This window comes from Aulostomus chinensis, chromosome 7 (genome assembly GCF_037954235.1).
Source record: "Aulostomus chinensis isolate RoL2024-O1b breed Wild chromosome 7, RoL_Achi_v1.0, whole genome shotgun sequence".
Taxonomy (NCBI): domain Eukaryota; kingdom Metazoa; phylum Chordata; class Actinopteri; order Syngnathiformes; family Aulostomidae; genus Aulostomus; species Aulostomus chinensis.
The window spans coordinates 16,335,001-16,353,604 of NC_141326.1; the positions used below are offsets into that span (position 1 = coordinate 16,335,001).

An 18,604-nucleotide genomic window follows, 5' to 3' on the forward strand; every position below is an offset into this window, starting at 1 on the left:
AGTTTTGTATGCATTGCTGCCTTGGCTTATGGAGGCGATGATGTTTTCATGGGGGTCTGGTGTGACCTTGGCTGTGTAAACCCATTTGTAATGTAATCAGGAGCGAAGAGAGGAGCTACTCTGACAAGTAAACAGGCTAATAGATGCATGCCATGCTAACATGACATGTCTCACATATCATATCACAATGTATGCTGTGACGTGCGCACAGCAGGCACACAAACACACACACACGCGCAGAACGGTGAGGTCAGGTACAAGTGCATGCCAGAGAGTGAGTGTATCAACATGTACTTATGAACATGAGATCCATGCACACACTGTATGTACCCTCACACTGCGTTACCCCCCTGTGTGGAGAATGACAGGCTCCTTCGGGGGTACGACCCTCTCCCCATGCTGTTTATCTTTTGGGTCACGTCCTGCCCTCTAACTCCTGACCGCTGACCTTTGACCCTAGTCCGTCAGCCAGCAGACACCAGCACTGAGCTGACAGCTCCCAAAGCCCACTGACCCCAAAAACAGAGAACGAAAGAAAGACAGAGAGAAGAGAGAATGCTTGTACCACTGACATCGCCCGAAGGGGGAGCGGCACCCACCAAGCTCGAGTGACAGTTTACCTGTTCAAAGAGGTCCAGAAGAGATAGAGAAACATATATGTCATTGAAGTGTAAATAACAAATTGAGAAGAAATGAAAAAGGAAAGAGCAGCGAGGAGGATAGAAGAGAGGGAGGAGGTGAAGGATGGGTTGGGAGGACGAACATGGGTGAACCTGGCTGCTGGAGGTCACACTCTGCCTGAGGAGACAGGTGCCTCAAGATTAGCCTCCACATTAATGGGCTTTAAACACACACACACACACGCATGCACGCACGCACACACACACACGCACACACACACGCACACACACACATACTCACAAGCTGCAGGCTAGTCCTAGAGAACTCCTTATACCACAGGGACGTGGAACTAGTGAGAACACAGCTCGGACTCTCATATCCTATTTATACATCCTTTCCTGTACATTACAATCCTATTTAGCTCGCCCTGTTTCCTACACAATCCTATTTATGGACTCACCCCCCTGCCACCATCACACACTCCTTTCCACTCAGGAATCCTATTTGTGTGCCCCCTCCTCCTGCATGCTGATGCCATCTATCCAAAAGGCTGCCTACTGGGTTCGCTGTGTACAGATGAGTGTGTGTGTGTGTGTGTGTGTGTGCGCGCGCGCGCGTGTGCGTGTGCGTGTGCGCGTGTTCTCGACAGCGATTTGTGTGTTAATGTAGCTGTGAAATTGGAGTGTTCCACCCAGGAATAAGAGAAACACCGTTCTTGGACTCTTGCGTCTGCAAACATCAGTCAGTTGCTTGCTGGCTAACTAGGTAGGTTTTCTTCTTTCTTCCAGAGCTCTTTGAAACTTCACATCACTGTGCAACAAGAGGAAAATGGTAGATCTGTCCCTCTCTTAAAGGCGGAGCTATAAGTTGATATCTGATGTAATACATTCCCATCCCTGTTGCATTCAGTGTCCACAGGTAAAGATGACTCTCTGTGTTTTTGTCCTGTCCTATTTCTGTCCGTCCCTGTGACAGGCCTCTTATCCTCCATTAGTGTATTTAAAAACTGGACAAAGTGCCTGTCCACATCACAGGTCTGTCTCCACCTGACTCCCCTTCCCGTCACTCACCCTGTGTTATGAAAGCATGTTCATTCTGTTTGAAGGTGGGAGATGAAAGGCGAAAAGCAGTCAGAGACCCGGTTGGCCTGACAGACCTGATTAGAGAAGCTGATCTTGGGGGATGAGGTATGATGGAGGGGAGAGAAAGGCAAGGATGTCCCTGCCTAACTGGATTTCAGGAGGAGGTGAAGGAAAGGTGTATGTAGAGCATCGTGCTCTGTCTGTGTCCGTCTTTATTAGAGGAAGGGAGGCGTAGTAAAGGTGGGAGCGTGTGCCTCTTCGTATTACAAAGACAGGTGTTGGTTGCCTCTCCAGTTGCACTGGTGCTTTGGTCAGAGCTGAAGGACTCGTGTCTTTCACACAGAGGTCATGATGAGCCAGCAGCAAAAAATAAAAAACACACCACGTCTTTAGGTGATGAAACGGAGAGGAAGACCGTCAGGCCACCAGAGCACAAGGTTAAACAACTCACTATGCTGCTGCTGCTGTCTCTGCTCAGCTTTGTTACATCTCCGATAGTCTAAGGCACAGGTTTTCTATAAGTGATATATGACGTCTGCCATTTGGCAGACATTTTTATCCAAAGGCAACACCAGAGTGAAATAGTGTGACTGAGCTGAATTTATTAATCATTCAATTAACTAAATGTTCCGTCTTGGTATGGTTCAGATGAATGGACTGTCAGTCTTTAATGCAATCTAATTCTCAGCTCACCTCAAGAGAGATGCTGAGAACTTAACTGCTCTGCAACCCTTTCATTTCGCTCACCCCACTGCCGCCTTTAACCTGCATCACTCATTCCCCGCTATGTCACACTCATTTTTGCTTGTGTTTTTTTTTTCCTGAGTCTTGTAGAGTAAATTCGGATTCTTCCCTGCAGTAGCAACAGTTTCAATCAAGCCTGCAGCCTACTGTCTTCTCTCTTTGTCTCTTTCTTGCCTTCCCTCTCAGGATAAAGTCCTCCTCTGTGTCTTTGGGGCCAGCTGGTAAAGACAGTCAGAGCAGTCGATCGTATCAGACTATCAGGCCAGTTCAACCATAAATTACCTGCAGCTAACAAAGCGTGCTGCTGTAACTATTACACAAGCAGTCAAAGTCACCCCAGCCCGTGCAGCTAGACTACACACACACACACACACACACACACACACACACACACACACACACACACACACACACACACACACACACACTGAATGATAGTTGACCAAAGGGAGAGTGAAGACAGAGTGTTTGTGTGAATTTGAACACGCTCTGGTAGTTTTTGGTATACCTCCATCATTTCCACAAAATTTGTTTTTGTTCAATATCAGAAAATTATGTAATATAATTACAAGCAATGTGTTAAACTGTTATTGACTCACAATTTAATTTGCAAATGTCAAATGCAGTCATCGTAAGTAGTAAACAACTTCTCAGTACATAAATGATATATCACCAAAAAGTCAAATACCACTTGCGTGCATGCAGACGTTAGATTGGCGGCCATTGCAACACACTTACAGAGCGACCTTCCACCTACAGCCTCACTTCTGCAGAGAGGATGTGGATAATGATGCTGTGAAAATTAATACACATCAGCGTTTATGCAGGTCCTTTGCTAACAGCTCGATGCATCCATACAGATCGATGGAGTGTTACACCCCAAGTTCATCGCACAAATTGTCATCCGTCAGGTTCAATCTCAATTTCAAATAATTATTGAGGTCCATTTATCATATAATTTTACCTCAACAAATAGCCAGGGAAACATATGGCCCAAAAACAAGATGGACAGACTGAAAAACAACCAGTTCCTTATTACCAACATTTCTCATTAAAACCTATCGTATAGTCGATGTAGTAATAAAATAGCGCTTGCCAAATTGGCAGCATTGCTTCATTGTCACTTTTTAAGGAGAAATAATCCCAATAGCATGTGAATCTTAACTATCAAAAGTATCAAAGGTGCACTGCACATGAAAACACACCTGTAATATCATTAAGTACAAACACATAAACTGGAGCCATCCAGTGTGCATGAAGAAACTAAAACCACGTGTAAAACGCACTCTCTCATTCAGCTGGTGTCACTGCAGCGTCCACTGCCGCTGTGTATTTAAGTGTTCTGTGTGTCCCCCAGCTGCATGCACAGGTCTGTGTTATGGGCTAATTGAGAGCGTGTTCTGTGCTGCAGCTCTGCCCTGGAGGTTAGTGTTTGTACACACACACACTGTAGCAGGACAAATGAGAATACACCCCACCATCTGCCCAAGAGAGACACTCCCTCACCCTCTCCTTGTCCCGTCTCCTTTTACTCTTTTCATCTCATTTTTATTCCTTCCTCCGCACTCCCACCTTTTTCTTTTAACCCTCCCGCTCCTGACCCTACCCCTACATTTTCTGTTCCAGCTTTCCACTTGTAACAGTTTTGATCCTCCTTTCATCACATTGATGACTTGCTTCCTCCATTCTGCTCTTTCTCTATCCTGAGTAAGTCCCTGGAAGGTGTGTGTTGTGATGTGGGGTGGGGGGGGTGGGGGTTCAGGCTGTCGAGGTAAGGTGTTACCATACACCGAGTAGACCCCAGACTTTCAGTGGGTGGGATCCATAGGGGCTGACACCGAAGGTGACCCCCGGTCTGTAACCTTGGAGACCAAGTTTATTAAAATGAATTTGAGTAGAGAGGCCATCCTGACAGCAGCATAATTACATCGCAGGGCATCAGCACTAATTTATGCAGCCCGCATTCAACCGGTCAGGAGTACCGAGATGGGGTCAGCATGGACACACACCGAAATAAATACATATAGATGCACACACAAGTATTCATGAGCACAGTAGAACACACTCCTCCACATGCACACACACACACGCACACACACACACACACACACACACACACACACACACACACACACACACACACACACACACACACACACTTAGATAAGCTTAGCCAGGAAAAAAACGTGAAACATTTTATTTTTACATATCACAACACACTGGCTCATTCCTCTGTTGTGATTTTACAGCTTATGTGTGTATGTGTGTGTGTGTGTGTGTGTGTGTGTGTGTGTGTGTGTGTGCGTTTGAACGAGTGTAGCTGTGCATACCTGTGTGTTTGAGTGTATTTAGCAGTGTCACGAAACAGGCGCTGGACATGTCGTATTAGTGTCACAGCTTGATAAATGCAGCATGGCCGCTCAACAATCAAACACAGACAGCAAAGTCACAAATCAAACTCTCTCTCATATCTTGAAACACTGACATCTGTTCACATCTTTAAATTCTTATGGGAGAAAGACTTTATATTGTGAATCAACAGCCTGAACAAAAATCCCAGCGTTCTGTTATGGATGAGCTTGATGTTATTTATCTTCTTCTTGATGTAATTCCTCAGAGGAGCAGAGAGGCAGGAGGAGACATGAGACACATATGAAGACTACACAACAAAATCACAAATGGCACTCAGACTTTTTAAACATTTTTAAAGCAGTTTAGAAAGTCCAAAGTTTGTGTTTTACAGAACCAGGGCTGGGAGAACAACCTGATCGTTGACTATATTGTCAATCACGAATCACATTTTCAGAAAATATAGAGAGACTCTGTCATTGTTTTCATCATGGTGGTCTGAAGTCATCTGACACTGTGTGTGCTGACTACTAAAGCTGGCTGCACATTCTGGGTTGTTTTTTTTCTCAGTGTATGATCATCATGCCACGACCTTATTGCTCACACAGTGCAGTTATGGGCGCCTGCACCGTTTCAAATCATGGCAATTGTTGATTCTGGTCTTCATTTGAAAGCTCCAAGGAAGTTGTTTTGCACCTTGAAAGGGAAAAAAAAAGAATAGTTTGTTGAAGCTGAGTAAGCTGTAGTTTAGAAGAGTTTGTTAAGACCAGTTTCTCTCCGTGATGTCTGTCAGGATCAGAGGGGGAAGATTTATCAGACACGATGATACAATATGTCACTGTACCATCCACTGTATGACAGCATGACTCGCCTCTATCTGTCTATATTGGCTGTATTGTCTGAAATTCAATCAGACGTTGGATGGTCGCTCAGTAGCAGCTGGCTGAGTCAGTGATCAGTCCTCATGCTGAATTGCTGAAATTCAGACCGACTGAGTCGTGCAGCTCAAAAATGGGACCATAAATAGGTTCAAATTGGACCGTGTGCCTGTGATAACTGGTAGAGAAAACGTGTCCACACTGATTATAAAGGGGAAATCTCTTGACCTTCAGTCTTTTCTTTTTTAACTTATATCCAAGAGTAACATCACTGCACTTCATGTAGCTGCAAAGCTTTCTTAACCCCAACAATCGCGTCCTCTGAACTGGATGCTACTTCTAATAAATCAGGTTGCTCTCTCCACTTCCAGCCATTTACTCTCAACTCAGGTTGGCTCACTTGCACATGAACACACAGGTCCGCCGTCCTCTTCTTGCTTAGCATCTTGACGCATACCAGCCAATCACTGCATCTTTGCTGAAGATCCAGCAGTACAAAAGTGTGATGTTGGATAAAGGGAAGATCGAAGGGGAGAGAGAAAGTGCAGTAGAGGAGAGTAAAAGGGGTGGTGGCAGGACATGGATATAAGTCACAGTTCCAGTCACTCCTCTGTAGCCGCTGTGACCAAGGGCACACTAATCTGTCCCATTAGCAGATCTCTCCGACTCTCTCATAATGTTACCGCTAGCTGCTCTCCTGTGACATGTTCAGTGTGTGTGTGTGTGTGTGTTTGTGGGAGTGTGTAGAAGAGACGGTATGAATGAGACAGAATGCTTCTGCCATGTGTGTGCGCGCGTAATGACGGTTCCTCAGCTAGTTGCTCTCCTGTGAAAATGACACGTTCCTGCCAAATTAATATCATTACTATCAGAGTTTAATGGGCCGGTGCTGCCTTCTTATTTAAAACAGAACATCCCTTCCTCGACCTCCATCACAAGGGAAGAGGGTGGCGGTGGTGGGGTGGTGGGGGGTTACAGGAAATGGCTAAATGAGCATGATAGACAATGTGAGCATTTTTCCCTGCTATACCTAAAGAGTACAATGGAATTAAGATGCAGGGTCAAGCTTTTATGGAAGAGAGTGCAAGATCATTTGTAATTAAAATCCACTTTTTTGTATATTTGCTCCCTCCCATGTCAGTCATTTGCCTATAAACAGAATCTTTCTGTGTAATGTTGAATTTAGAGATTGAACTCTCAGTAACTGTTACAGCCGTGCGCACGTCTGCTGTTGGGAGTGACAGCTGCTTTCACTGGTATTTAGCATAACAAAAAGCCAGATAATATTTGCAATGTGTTTGGTGTATTAGGGCATTTCTATGTTTTCTTTGATACAAATAAAACACTCAGGCAGCTTAGAGGTGTTCAATAGTGCATTTTCATTCATAGGTGTTTTTATCGTCTTTTGCAGTGCTGTACAGTATGTGTGTGTACAGTAGGAGCAGTGGGTCACTCTTCAGTCCAAGCCAGCGCTGTAATAATAACAACTTCATTTAAAAGAAAACAAAACCACTGCTGGCACACGCAGGTGCACGCACGAGTGTGTTTGCATGTGTTCATACTTGCACAGTCTGTATACGTGTGGATTTCGTGGCAGTTGTGTGTCTGTTGTTTTGGAATGTGTGTTCTCTTCAGTACGAGTGTGTGTGAGTATGTCAGGTAGCCGCTGGAGACCAATTAGCTGGTGCATCAGCGAGGAGGTGAGCATACACACACCTGTGTGTGGCCCTATTACACCAGCTCATCACACACTCAAATAGCGACACACAGACAGCATTTCTCTGCTCATAATAGAAACATACTGACACTTCCAGTGCATTGGCCATATGGAATAATGACTCCACCGTGTCAAACTGTCAGACGTTCGTCACCAGCATGCATTATTTCAACCAGGTGTTACTAACTTAACCAGCTTCTATGAATTATGGGATATATTATTGGGTCCAAAAGATTGTCATTCGCCCTATATATATTTTACATGTGAGTACTTCCTCACTAAGGACTGCGCGCCTTGTTGCTTGGATGAGATCAGACAGTGATCTCCTCCAAATCTGGGTATCATAGTCAGTCAGGTGAGAGTCAAAAAGCGCATCACAGCCAATAAAGCAGACAGGCCTCTTCATGTATAATTCAGATCTTTTATGGTGGGCTATGCACCCATATGGGTGTGTTAAAGGAAGACTAAGGCCATTTCCAACCAGAGAAAAGCCCTTTTAAAAGCTAATCCCCGTGCCTGAGTCCTGCACCTTTTACTGCTCCTCTTTAATGAATAGGTGTCCAATAAGGCCTTTTATTGTCTTAGCATATGTTGCTTTTATTAGGGGAAAATAATTAGGTTGTGCGGATCACTTCGGAAGTCCGCTCACAAGATAAAAATGAGATAGTTTCACAGTCACTGCGCAAGTCCTTCTGACTCCCTGTCGTTTTCCCCTTGGATGCCTTATGTCCTAGCTAACTCATCTCCTCTCCCTCCTCTTCATGTTGCTCCTCTTCTCTTCGAGCCTCCCTCCTCTCTCTCTCTCCTTCTTGCCCTTCGTATTCTACCTCATTCTTCACTTCCTGCTTTACATGTATGCAATGTTGCACCGGGGACACACACACACACACACACTCACGCACGCACGCACACACACACAACAGATGAACAATCACAGAGTGGCGGGAGGATGTTGATGACTGACACCCAGTTGATCGTATCTTGCACGAGAGGGATGGGATTGTGCTGTGCTTTTTGTTTTGTTCCCGTCACTCCTCCATAGTTTATCCCTCTGCTCCTTTCTCTCCCTGCCCTCTCATCCTCTACTACATCACTCTGCTCACTTTGTGCTCCATATAAGAAGAAAGAATGTCACGGGGCTCATCTGTGACTCAAGGGGAAGAGATCCATTTACCTCCAAGAGGTCTTTACCTCAACCATTTACCCATGAGACCTCAGCTACAGCAACCCTCTCTGCCCAGTCCTGTAAGTTATAGGTCTGGAGGGGGGTGGGGGTGCAGGGGTATACAGATCTGGAGAGTGTTGATGGAAAGAAGGGGCCAAGAAAGGAACAAGGAACAAGGTAGACAGACAGAGAGAGATTGAGGGGGCACTATGAAGGAGAGGAAAGAGAGAGGAGCCTGGTCCTTCATCCTGGCCTTAATGCCCCTCAGGGGACCATGTTGCCTGTAGGTGAATATTAGCCATTAGCCTGTGGGCTAATGGAGGGTATGAATTAGAGTTCAGTCCACCCTCATGACCAGGGGCAGGTAAATCACCAGGGAAACCCATGATTAGGAGAGCTGGTCATCCTCTGGGGAGCAGCCAGGTTATGGAAATTGTCCTATTTCTGTTCCCTCTGTAATTTTTGATGTAATGTTTTGTTATGCTAAAAAATAAAAAAAAATCCACAGCACCTTCACATGCTTCCAGCCTGACCTCTGGCCTACCTCTGTCAGGGTGGAAAAGGTCAGCGTGGAGTTGCTGGGGTGAGTGTCAGGGTGCTCTCTGAAGTGTGCCCAGAGGTGTTTGAGGTGCTAATCTTCTCTCCTTTTGGTTGAGTGGTCTGGCTGAATGGAGGGACAGCTTGTTTATTTGAGAGAACCGCATTACCCAGGATTCCCCCTACAGCTGGGCCAGGCACGCTCAGCTGAGCTGTCAGCTTGTAGAGGTTACTACGGCTGAGGGAAAACTAAACACACTCACACATACGCACACACCCACGCATACACACTCAAACTGACTCGCATGGACAAGCACCAGGATTGATTTCAATGGTTATTTATTAAATGTAAAATATCTTTAGCACAGATTAAAAATCAGACACCTCCATTTACTTTAAACATCACATGTTGGAAAAAAAAAACATTCCTGAAACAGAATCACAATCCATTTGGAGTCCCATGTTAAGGGTTGCTAGTCCACAAGGCTCGGCGGAGGGCTGAGGCAAAAACCGCACTCCTCCTGATCCCTTTTACTGGGGCTGCAAGTCAGGAAACATCTCTCAGGCGCATGTAGAAAATAATTATGTTCACCAAGTTATAAGTGTGGAAGAAATGGGGCCAAAAAAGGATATTCTTAAGTAATGATCTGCATTTGTTTGCCTGGATGAATACTTTAAATTACAGCTGGGCTTATTTGATTGACAGTTTAACCAAACTTCAAACTGAAAAATCATATATATATGAAAAAAAGCCTAGTTTTGATCAGAGATGTCTGGTGTATGTCCAGTGGGCCTTCACATGCACATGTAGCATGGACATATGCTGTACTGAAGTTCACGCCAGAGACTCAACTTCTCGTATTGTGTCCCGGGCAGCTTTGCCAGCGTTGGGCGTTGGAGTGCCATCACAGGGGTCAGCTGGTCAATGCTCCCCCTCTCCGCTCTGCTCTGCCTCAACCCTCTCGCTGCGACACAAATGCCAACTGACACAGATGGTGAGCAGAAACACAGAAGGACAGGCAAAGGAAGAGAACCACCCACAGGAGTAAGAAAACAGGAAGACTCTACACACACTGTCCAAGAGAGGATATTGCCTGACAATATTATCACCTTTTTTTTTTCATTTTTAATCTTTTTTTCTGTTTTCTACTTTTTTATGTTATTCATTTTATTTTTCAGCACATGCCATATGAGAATTTGGGGATTATAAAAGTACCTGAAAGAACTGCTAGGTTTTCAGCATGCATAGCTGTTTGTATTTACAGGATTGTATGTACAGGGATGGGCCAAAAACAGACTGCTCTACAGTACTGGGTTTATTTACATCCAGGTCAGAGGGAAAGGTTAATGTCATAACTACAGATGTGTGTGTGTGTGTGTGTGTGTGTGTGTGTGCGTGTGTGTGTGTGCGTGCGTGTGTGTGAGTGTGCGTGCGTGCGTGCGTGCGTGCGTGCGTGCGTGTGTGTGTGTGTGTGTGTGTGTGTGTTGGGGGGGTCACATGCATAGGGTCAAAGAAAGCTCTTACGGCTGAGTACAACTTGGATGACGAAGACACAGAACGGACCACAGCAAAAATAACATTACTGTTAATTCAACATCACATCTCCTCACATTCCACTTTTTGCTTTTGAATACGCTCAGTTTTCAACAACAGAAATATTGCGTAATACTATACAAGGACATTTCTTTTTTGCAAGTCCTCGAGTATCGAGTCGATGCTGAGATTGGAAGACTTGGATCTTATCCCAGAGCTGTTCCAGAGCCGCCGCGGTGGTGGATTCCAGCTAAATGCTGGCTCATTGCTCCCTATCTAGAGCCAGATTATTGCAGTGTTTTGTAAGTAGTTCTCAGTGTTTTGGTGTGTTTGTACCACCCACTAAAGTAGATATACACAGAGGGATGCTGCAGTATCTGCTGGTATTGTCTTACTCCTTTACAGCATTGCCTTAATGTCTTATTTTTAGTTTTTGGAGAATAATTTTAGATTTAAGAGTGTTTTGGCTCAGCTCACATGTCCAATCTTCCCCATCCCATCATATCATTGTGATAGAAAAGTGAAGTTTCAAGTCTTGACATACAAGTCCAGGTCATATTTATTTCTGGTTTCTAAATGCCAGCTGTGGTCTTCAATAGCAGGGCATTCATTGGCTCTCTGAAAAGGCCAGTTCTACAGAAATGGGAGGGGCAACCATACATTCATAAACTCATCCAAAAAAAAAAAAATGTATATGTGATTAATTTACCAAATTTTGATTTGAACCAAAAAAAAAAGCCAACAAATAGCAGCAGGACCAGCTGAGCAAAGTGCCATATTATTGTGATTACACTGAGATTTTTATTTTCACTTCTTGTGTCAAGTCGAGCTGTCTGTCAAAAGTCTGAAGTCGTCATAATTTTTTTTAAGAGTGAAGCTCCACAGCTCTGGTTTGTACCTCTCTGATGTTCTTCCCTTAGAACTCTAGTACACGTAGTAATGGTTCACATTTAGTCGTAGAAGATAGAAAGACGGACATCCAACTCCATCAGTTTTAAACAGCAACATTTACAGGCGTAATGTACAGTTCGATATGGCTGTAAGACAGGAGGTGTGCATGATGCCCACTGGCTCTGTGACGTGACCTCTCATGTAGATTGTCCCAAAGGTTTATTTGCGATCCGTACGTGCTCGTGCGCAGGCACATGCTCTTGTTCAGGCATGCACATATGACTGTGTGTGTAACTGTATAATGTAAGTCTATCAAGGTTGCTGCCCCCCCCCTCTTTTTTTTCCCCCCACAAATGCCCGACCTCCTCTCTGCACGCACGCACACACACACACACACACACACCAACGATGATAGATGGCTGCGGTGGGTGGTTGAGCATGTTAATGCCTAATCTCATCAGCCTTATCTTCTGCAGAGGTCACAAGGTCAAGTGGTGAGGGGGATGAGCTAAACACCAATAAAACAGCACATTGCTGGACACAAAGCGCAAATAGGAAATGTAGCGCATCACCCAACACTGACTGATCTTCTGCAGACAAACAGTGTGTTTTATTCAGGGTATTTATTAAAAAAAAAAAATTAAACCTAAATTGTGAAACTTTTTTTTTTTTTTCAGTATTACGACTACCTGTGTTTGGTAACTGGCCACTAACAAAGTGCTGTGAAAGTCAGACAAGTTCAAGCAGGGTGTCAGCGAGTCAGAGCCTCCAGCACTGAAATCTTCAGTGGAGTTTAAAAGGCATTTAGCTTTCAGACGAGCTAAATCAGATGGCCTAAGCAGGGAAGATGAGTTAAACTGAGTGTATGTGAACCTGCGACTCAGAGACACTGTTTGGCATTTGTCTTTCTTTGATATGGCGACATGTGATGTGGATGAAGTTATCGCCCCACTGGCAGGTGAGACAGACAGCGGCACACAGAGAGATGCTGCCTTTTCATCTGCTGTTTACCAGCTCTCTCATCACACTGCACTTCAAACACACTCAATCTGCTGCTGCAACGTTACACACCAGGGCTCCTCCTGGCAGAACTTTACTTACAGCTTAGAGGGAGTTGTGTGCAAGAGTGTGTGTGTGTGTGTGTGTGTGTGTGTGTGTGTGTGTGTGTTGCGGATTTGAGCATGTTGATGAGAAAAATATTTCTTGGAATCTAGTATCTGTGTATTTCTGTTCACTGCATTTGCATCTTTTGCATATTTTTTGTACTTGCGTGTGGAAGTTTAAACGCTTTAGAGCTCAATGGATCTTCATACTTCATGTGTGTGTTGGTCTCACAGCTGCTTTAGGAAGCTGTTCAAACAGTTGGCATGTAATGTGTCTCCATTATGCATGTGTGTGTTGCCCATGTTTGAGTGCTGCATATATAGGCTTGTGCCAGTACTCTGTGCTAAACACTAGTCTGTAGTCGTCACATCAGTGTTCCCTCTCACCCCTGCCCCCCATCTCTCTCTCTCTCTCTCTCTCTCTCTCTCTCTCTCAATGGGAGATAAAGAGGTGAGCCATTTCATGTGGCCGTATTGAAGTCATCTCCAGCCTCGGAGTTTGCAGGGAAGCTGTCACAGCAGCTTTTAGTGGGAGCTGCAACATGAAAGATCCCTCTTTGAGCAGCGGGGTTATGTGTGTAATTCTCTTTGACATGTTTATTCTGCCGCAATTTCGACTTTCATTTTCAAATGTCACAGAAATCTCCCTCTTCCAAGAATATCCCTACTAATTACTGACTGATAGGTCAGGGTGTATTAGCCAACTTAGCAGGTTGTGTCCAAATACTGTTTTATAGTGCCTTGAGATGACGTGGAACATAGTCGTTTTCTGAGTGATCCTCCGACTTATACTTGCTTAAAAATGAGAGAATTACTGGGACAGAGCCATGGTGTGCGCGCGTGTCCGTGTATGTGTGTGCGCGCGCCCACGCGTCTGTGTGTGTTCAGTTATTGTATGTGAAAATACTGCTGTCAAATTGTACTTGCATCATTCAACTTGGAAAGCCTGGCTGAACCCATATATACACATCATGTGAAAATATACATATTTATAAGCACGGCATTAAAACCTGTTCTTTTACAATGTACATAAAAGCTGTGGTTTCCCTGGTGATTCCCATCCAAACAGGAGCTGGTGTAAATTTTCTTGTCCATGTTCTGACCTTCTCCACTGTAACATCTGTAGCGCTCACATGGTCCCATATAGCCAGAGGTCCTGTACACACCCAGTAGAGAAATAAATAAATAAATAAATATATGTATATAAATATATGTACACTAAGGGCTTACACTGTTCCCAGTCATCATCGTGGGGTGTAAAGAGAGGAGAGACAGTTTGGAGTCTTTTTTTTTTTTCTTCTTCTCACGTGGACATTGCTGTCTCCTTGACCATGTATGTATGTGTGTGCATGTGTATGCGTGTGTGTGTATGCGTGTATGTGTGTTTTTGTGTGTGTGTGTGTATCTCACACAGGACATAGCAGTATGATCAGTCCTCTTTTTGTTTTGTCTTTTTTTTTCTCTGGACAGGACAGGTCCTATAATGTCTGTGTGTCATTGAACGAGTTCTCCTTATTTTGTTTCCTCCAACAAGCTGGCGCCATGTCTCAGTTAACCGCCCCGCTGAAAATCCTGTTCCCTAATCTGTGTGTTTCTTCTCGGTCCACAGCAACAAGGGGCGGCCACCACCGTGTACTGCGCCGTCGCTCCGGAACTGGAAGGCTTGGGCGGCATGTACTTCAACAACTGCTTCCGCTGCCTTCCTTCCATCCAGGCACAGGACCAGAGTAGCGCCGCCAGCCTCTGGGAGCTGAGCGAGCGCCTGGTTTCAGAGAGGTCAGCAGGTATACAGTCCCTCTGAAGGATGCAGGAGGAGGGGGAGGAGCATGGGGGGGGGGGGGGTTGGGGGTTTTGGAGGGAGGGACTAGCCAAATGGGGAAGAACGTTGATGATATCCAGTGAGGTGTGAACTGAATAAAAAGAAAACTGCACTGTACAAGAGAGCTGCCAAACCACGAATGTCCACATGGATATGTCACATCACAATGGGTGGGGGGCTAAAACACACTAATATACAGTTGGGGGGGGGGGGGGGGGGTCAAATACACTCCACTGAACCAATCAGAGCTGTGTCGGGGTAGTTTACAATGGGACATTTAGGGATCTCTAGAACAAATATTTCCTATTATTCATATGCATCTAATTCCAGCAATAGTGAGAATCGTGTGTCTTCCCAATTCAGTGTTTCCTGTCGCTGGTTAATTATTGTGCTGAATCTTTTAGGGGGGGTAAATAAAATCATGAGCACGTGAATATATAAACACACTAGAGGTATGATTCTAATGGCTATATACATAATTCTGCAATAATTTCATTTCTTATTAATCTCCCTATCTGTTTTTCTGTACATTATTTACATCATCCTGATTTCTGGGCATGTGCTAAAGGGGTGTGGACGTCATTCTTTCTTTTTTATTATTTTGTCTGTTGGCAATTTGAATCAACCATTTTAACACTCTGGTAAGTCTTTATTACAATTTGGAGGTATGTATGAGATGAGCCGTTTGGTGGAGAATCATATTTCCAGGGTCCAGGATTTCTCTTTTTCTTTTTTTTTTTTTCTTTTTTTTTTTTACATTTTCTTCCCTCGTTGCTCGATCAGAAGAATGTGTGTGATTTCAGTCTCCTGGTATTTTTCTTATCGTCGTTGTTTTACTATTTGAACACTGGCGTTGCTGTTCGATTGGTTGCAGGCAAGCCGCTTGTCGGGATGCTTTTGAGACATTGTGCTTTGTGGCAGTCGGGGTGCCGTAGGTTGCTCTTGAAACATCAGCATTCCAGTGTCATGATATCTGCAAAAAAATAAAAAGAAAATAAAAAAGAATCAGAGGAATCAATAACGTGTTGAAATATGAAATCCTTTTCGATACTTTTGACACTTGCAGGCCATTTGAGGGAGAGACAACGCTGACTACATTAGAACGTTGATATATATATTATCACACTACATATACAACAACAATGCACAGTGTCGCAGATGACATAGTCATTTAAAATGTATTTTTATTTCTACTTGTGCAGTCCAGTTTGCTGAATACTAAACACACACACACACACACACACACACACACACACACACACACACACACACACACAGATGTACATTCAGGCCTTTATACAGCTGCACGGATACCAATGTCCTGCCCTGTTATAATCTGCTCTGTACCCAGAGTACAGGTGTCTTATCACTGTCCTTTCACAGCAGAAGACATTCCTGGAACAGAGATACAGCACACACACACGCACACGCACGCACACACACAGACATATACATACATACACACTGAAAGAGCAGTCTCACATGTACCTGCCCCACATATCTCACTCTTTTAAGTCAAAAACCTCAAACCGCCATCTGTTTTTATGGGTGTTGCTCTAACATTAAATGTCAAGCATCTTTTAGGAGCATTTAACTATCACACAAACTAAAGTTTACACTGTCCATACAGTATGAGAAATATCAGCGTGGAGACTCCTCGGGCCTGTCCGTGGTCCTGACCCTTTAACGCTATGTTCTTAGCTTTTACCTCCAGACCTGCTGAACCACCCAGATAATGACACATAAGAATTTCCCTGCCTGTCAGTCAAATACTGAGCATATTTTCAACATTTTATTTTATTCAAAGCACAGAAGAGTCAACTTTAACTGGAGGAGTAAAATGTGTGTCTGGTTCACCTTGTAACAGTATTTTTTCCCAGATGTTTTAATTTACCTGGACTGTTGCTTGCCGTTATTCCACCCTACTCACAGGAAGTTGTGAGCTCCTGAAAGAGGTTTTCCTGCCTCATCTGGTTTTTCAATAACAACCCTGGCGATGTGTCACATGCCACTCAAAATGAAGGAGAATATTGTTCTTAACGCGGTAGTAAGATGGTTGTTTTATTGCCGAGGCTCACGAGCTGCTCGTGTGATGGTTTGGTTATTCCACGCTTGAGACTACTGTAATGATTTACTCCTCCACTTTCCTGCTAAAGGTGCAATTCTCAAAATGGGAATAAAATAACTACCACAATAATGGTGATGTTTTCTGTCTGTTTATCGGGAAACTGACACTTTTCTGCTTTTATTCATTCAACCTTTGTTTAAACAGGGTGAGTTACACTGATATTAAGATATTGGACCCTCGGAACCCACCTGATCTCCTCCTAACTCACGTTGTTTTATTACTTCCAAACATTTTTTATCCTGCAATCATGAAGCGTTTTTGAGAAAAAAAAGCACCATATAGATGTAAATTATTATGATATTAATCATTAGTGAGAATCTCTTTTCAAACAGCAAGACAAAAACAAAAACAATTAACAAGACAGAATTATACCAATCAGCGTCCTAAGCTTGCACAGCAACCCCAGACCAAAGCCTGACCTCTGCCCTTACTCTAACCTGAACCTTACCTTAATCTAACCTTGACTCAGTAATCAAGTCTAAACCCCTAAACACCTCGTTAGAGACACTGAGAGAGTTTAAACCTAAAATCGGTCCTCACAGCGATAGCTGTATTCATAGAGTTGTTGATTGTGTCACTTGTGAGTGTGATGCGTCATCGTGCTCAACCATGTGAACAGCTGTGAAGAGCCTTCAGATGGAAACAGGAAGGAGAATCTTCAGGAGGACAAATAAACAGACAGCTGTGCAGATGTGCAGCACGGCAATGGATATGTGTGTGTGTGTGTGTGTGTGTGTGTGTGAAAGAGAGAGCGTGAAGAGGGAGGGCCCTGCCTGGCTTCCATAGAAAGTCCTATTGATCAGGCTGTATCGGAATCATCTGATAGCTAATCAATAAGCTACACTTCCTCTCAGCAAGCAGGGAGAAGAGTCATGGCTCTCACAAGGAGGAGGACCTTGATCCTTTGACCCCACAGAGACCCCCCCCCCACACACACACACACACACACACTCCCTCTCCCTCTCCTTGCCTCTTTATCTTTCTTGTAACAACACTACAAGACAATATGATAACTGAAACCTTGTGTAAAACAAATATCAATATACACCAGGACGTTATTTTAATTTGTTGGATTTACAGTTTTTCCCTTCACTGAGTTTATTTCAATTTGGGCTGTAATTGTTTATGACCGACCATTTCATTTTCCATTATTGTTTTTATTTCTCCTTGTGATTAATTTCACCTCTCAAAGAATAATTATGAGAGGATTGATTTGATTATGCCTTTGTTCTCCTCCTATCGGCTACATTGACTGAGGGAATGCCATGTTGCCATTTTGAGCGGATATATTTAATGATCACAATCAATGTTAAAGCTCTCTCCAGACTCAACTAACTCAATAAATATCTACCTAGAGGAAATTTACCATCTAACTACAGCAGGCAATAAAGACTTGCTCCCTGTCCACCCCCACCCTTCCCCTACACCCCCCACCCTTCCCTTGCTCCATCGCTCTCTTTTGAGGATGACGTCGTGATTAAAGTCGTTGTGTCACTGTGGCGTTGATCAGAATATTATTTACTTTCTGTATGCTTTTTTTTTTTTTTTTTTGGACAGGCTTTTCAAATTTTATGTCTTGTAACTCCCAGGGAGTGAAGACTAAATAGCTGATCTTTAAAAAAAAAAAAAAAAAAAATCTAAAATAAGAAAAATAAATAGTCAAAATGTAAAAGGACAATGGTAGCTTTTTCAAATATAAATGTTTCCTCACTTGAAGTTTATTTTTTCAGTCGGTTATTTGTGTGTGTGAGGTAGGCAGAAGGGGCTGCCCCATCCCGGCATGACGGATGCTGATCTTTATAGGATGCACCTCTGTTCTTTCGCTCGCTCTCTCTCTCTCTCTCTCACTCTACCCCCTCCCCCCCTCTCTCTCTCTCACACACACACACACACACGCTCACTCAATCTCTCTCTCACACACACACACACACACACACACACACACACACACACACACAATCAAATATGATGTCTTTTTCTGCATGTCAGGAAGTATTCCTTCATTTGAAAATGATGAAGATGTCTGAGTTGATGGC

General features: G+C 43.9%; 2 protein-coding genes across 3 annotated transcripts in view; one reads left to right on the forward strand and one right to left on the reverse strand.

Annotated features, from left to right (window-relative positions):
* wwox (WW domain containing oxidoreductase) overlaps window positions 1-14,449 on the forward strand; it is a 129,455-nt gene extending 115,006 nt beyond the window's left edge. The window contains exon 9 of one of the 2 annotated variants that reach the window (XM_086208784.1): window positions 14,231-14,449. In XM_086208784.1, coding sequence (XP_086064910.1) covers window positions 14,231-14,422 — 192 coding nt within the window. In that variant the 3' untranslated portion in view covers window positions 14,423-14,449. Of the gene's footprint in view, window positions 1-9,969; window positions 10,109-14,230 lie in introns of those variants that run through there. The other variant, XM_086208785.1, reaches the window with a different exon arrangement.
* mafb (MAF bZIP transcription factor b) overlaps window positions 11,869-18,604 on the reverse strand; it is a 46,340-nt gene continuing 39,604 nt past the window's right edge. The window contains exon 3 of the mRNA XM_086208786.1: window positions 11,869-15,413. The gene's annotated coding sequence lies outside the window, so the exon portion shown is untranslated. The remainder of the gene's footprint in view (window positions 15,414-18,604) is intronic.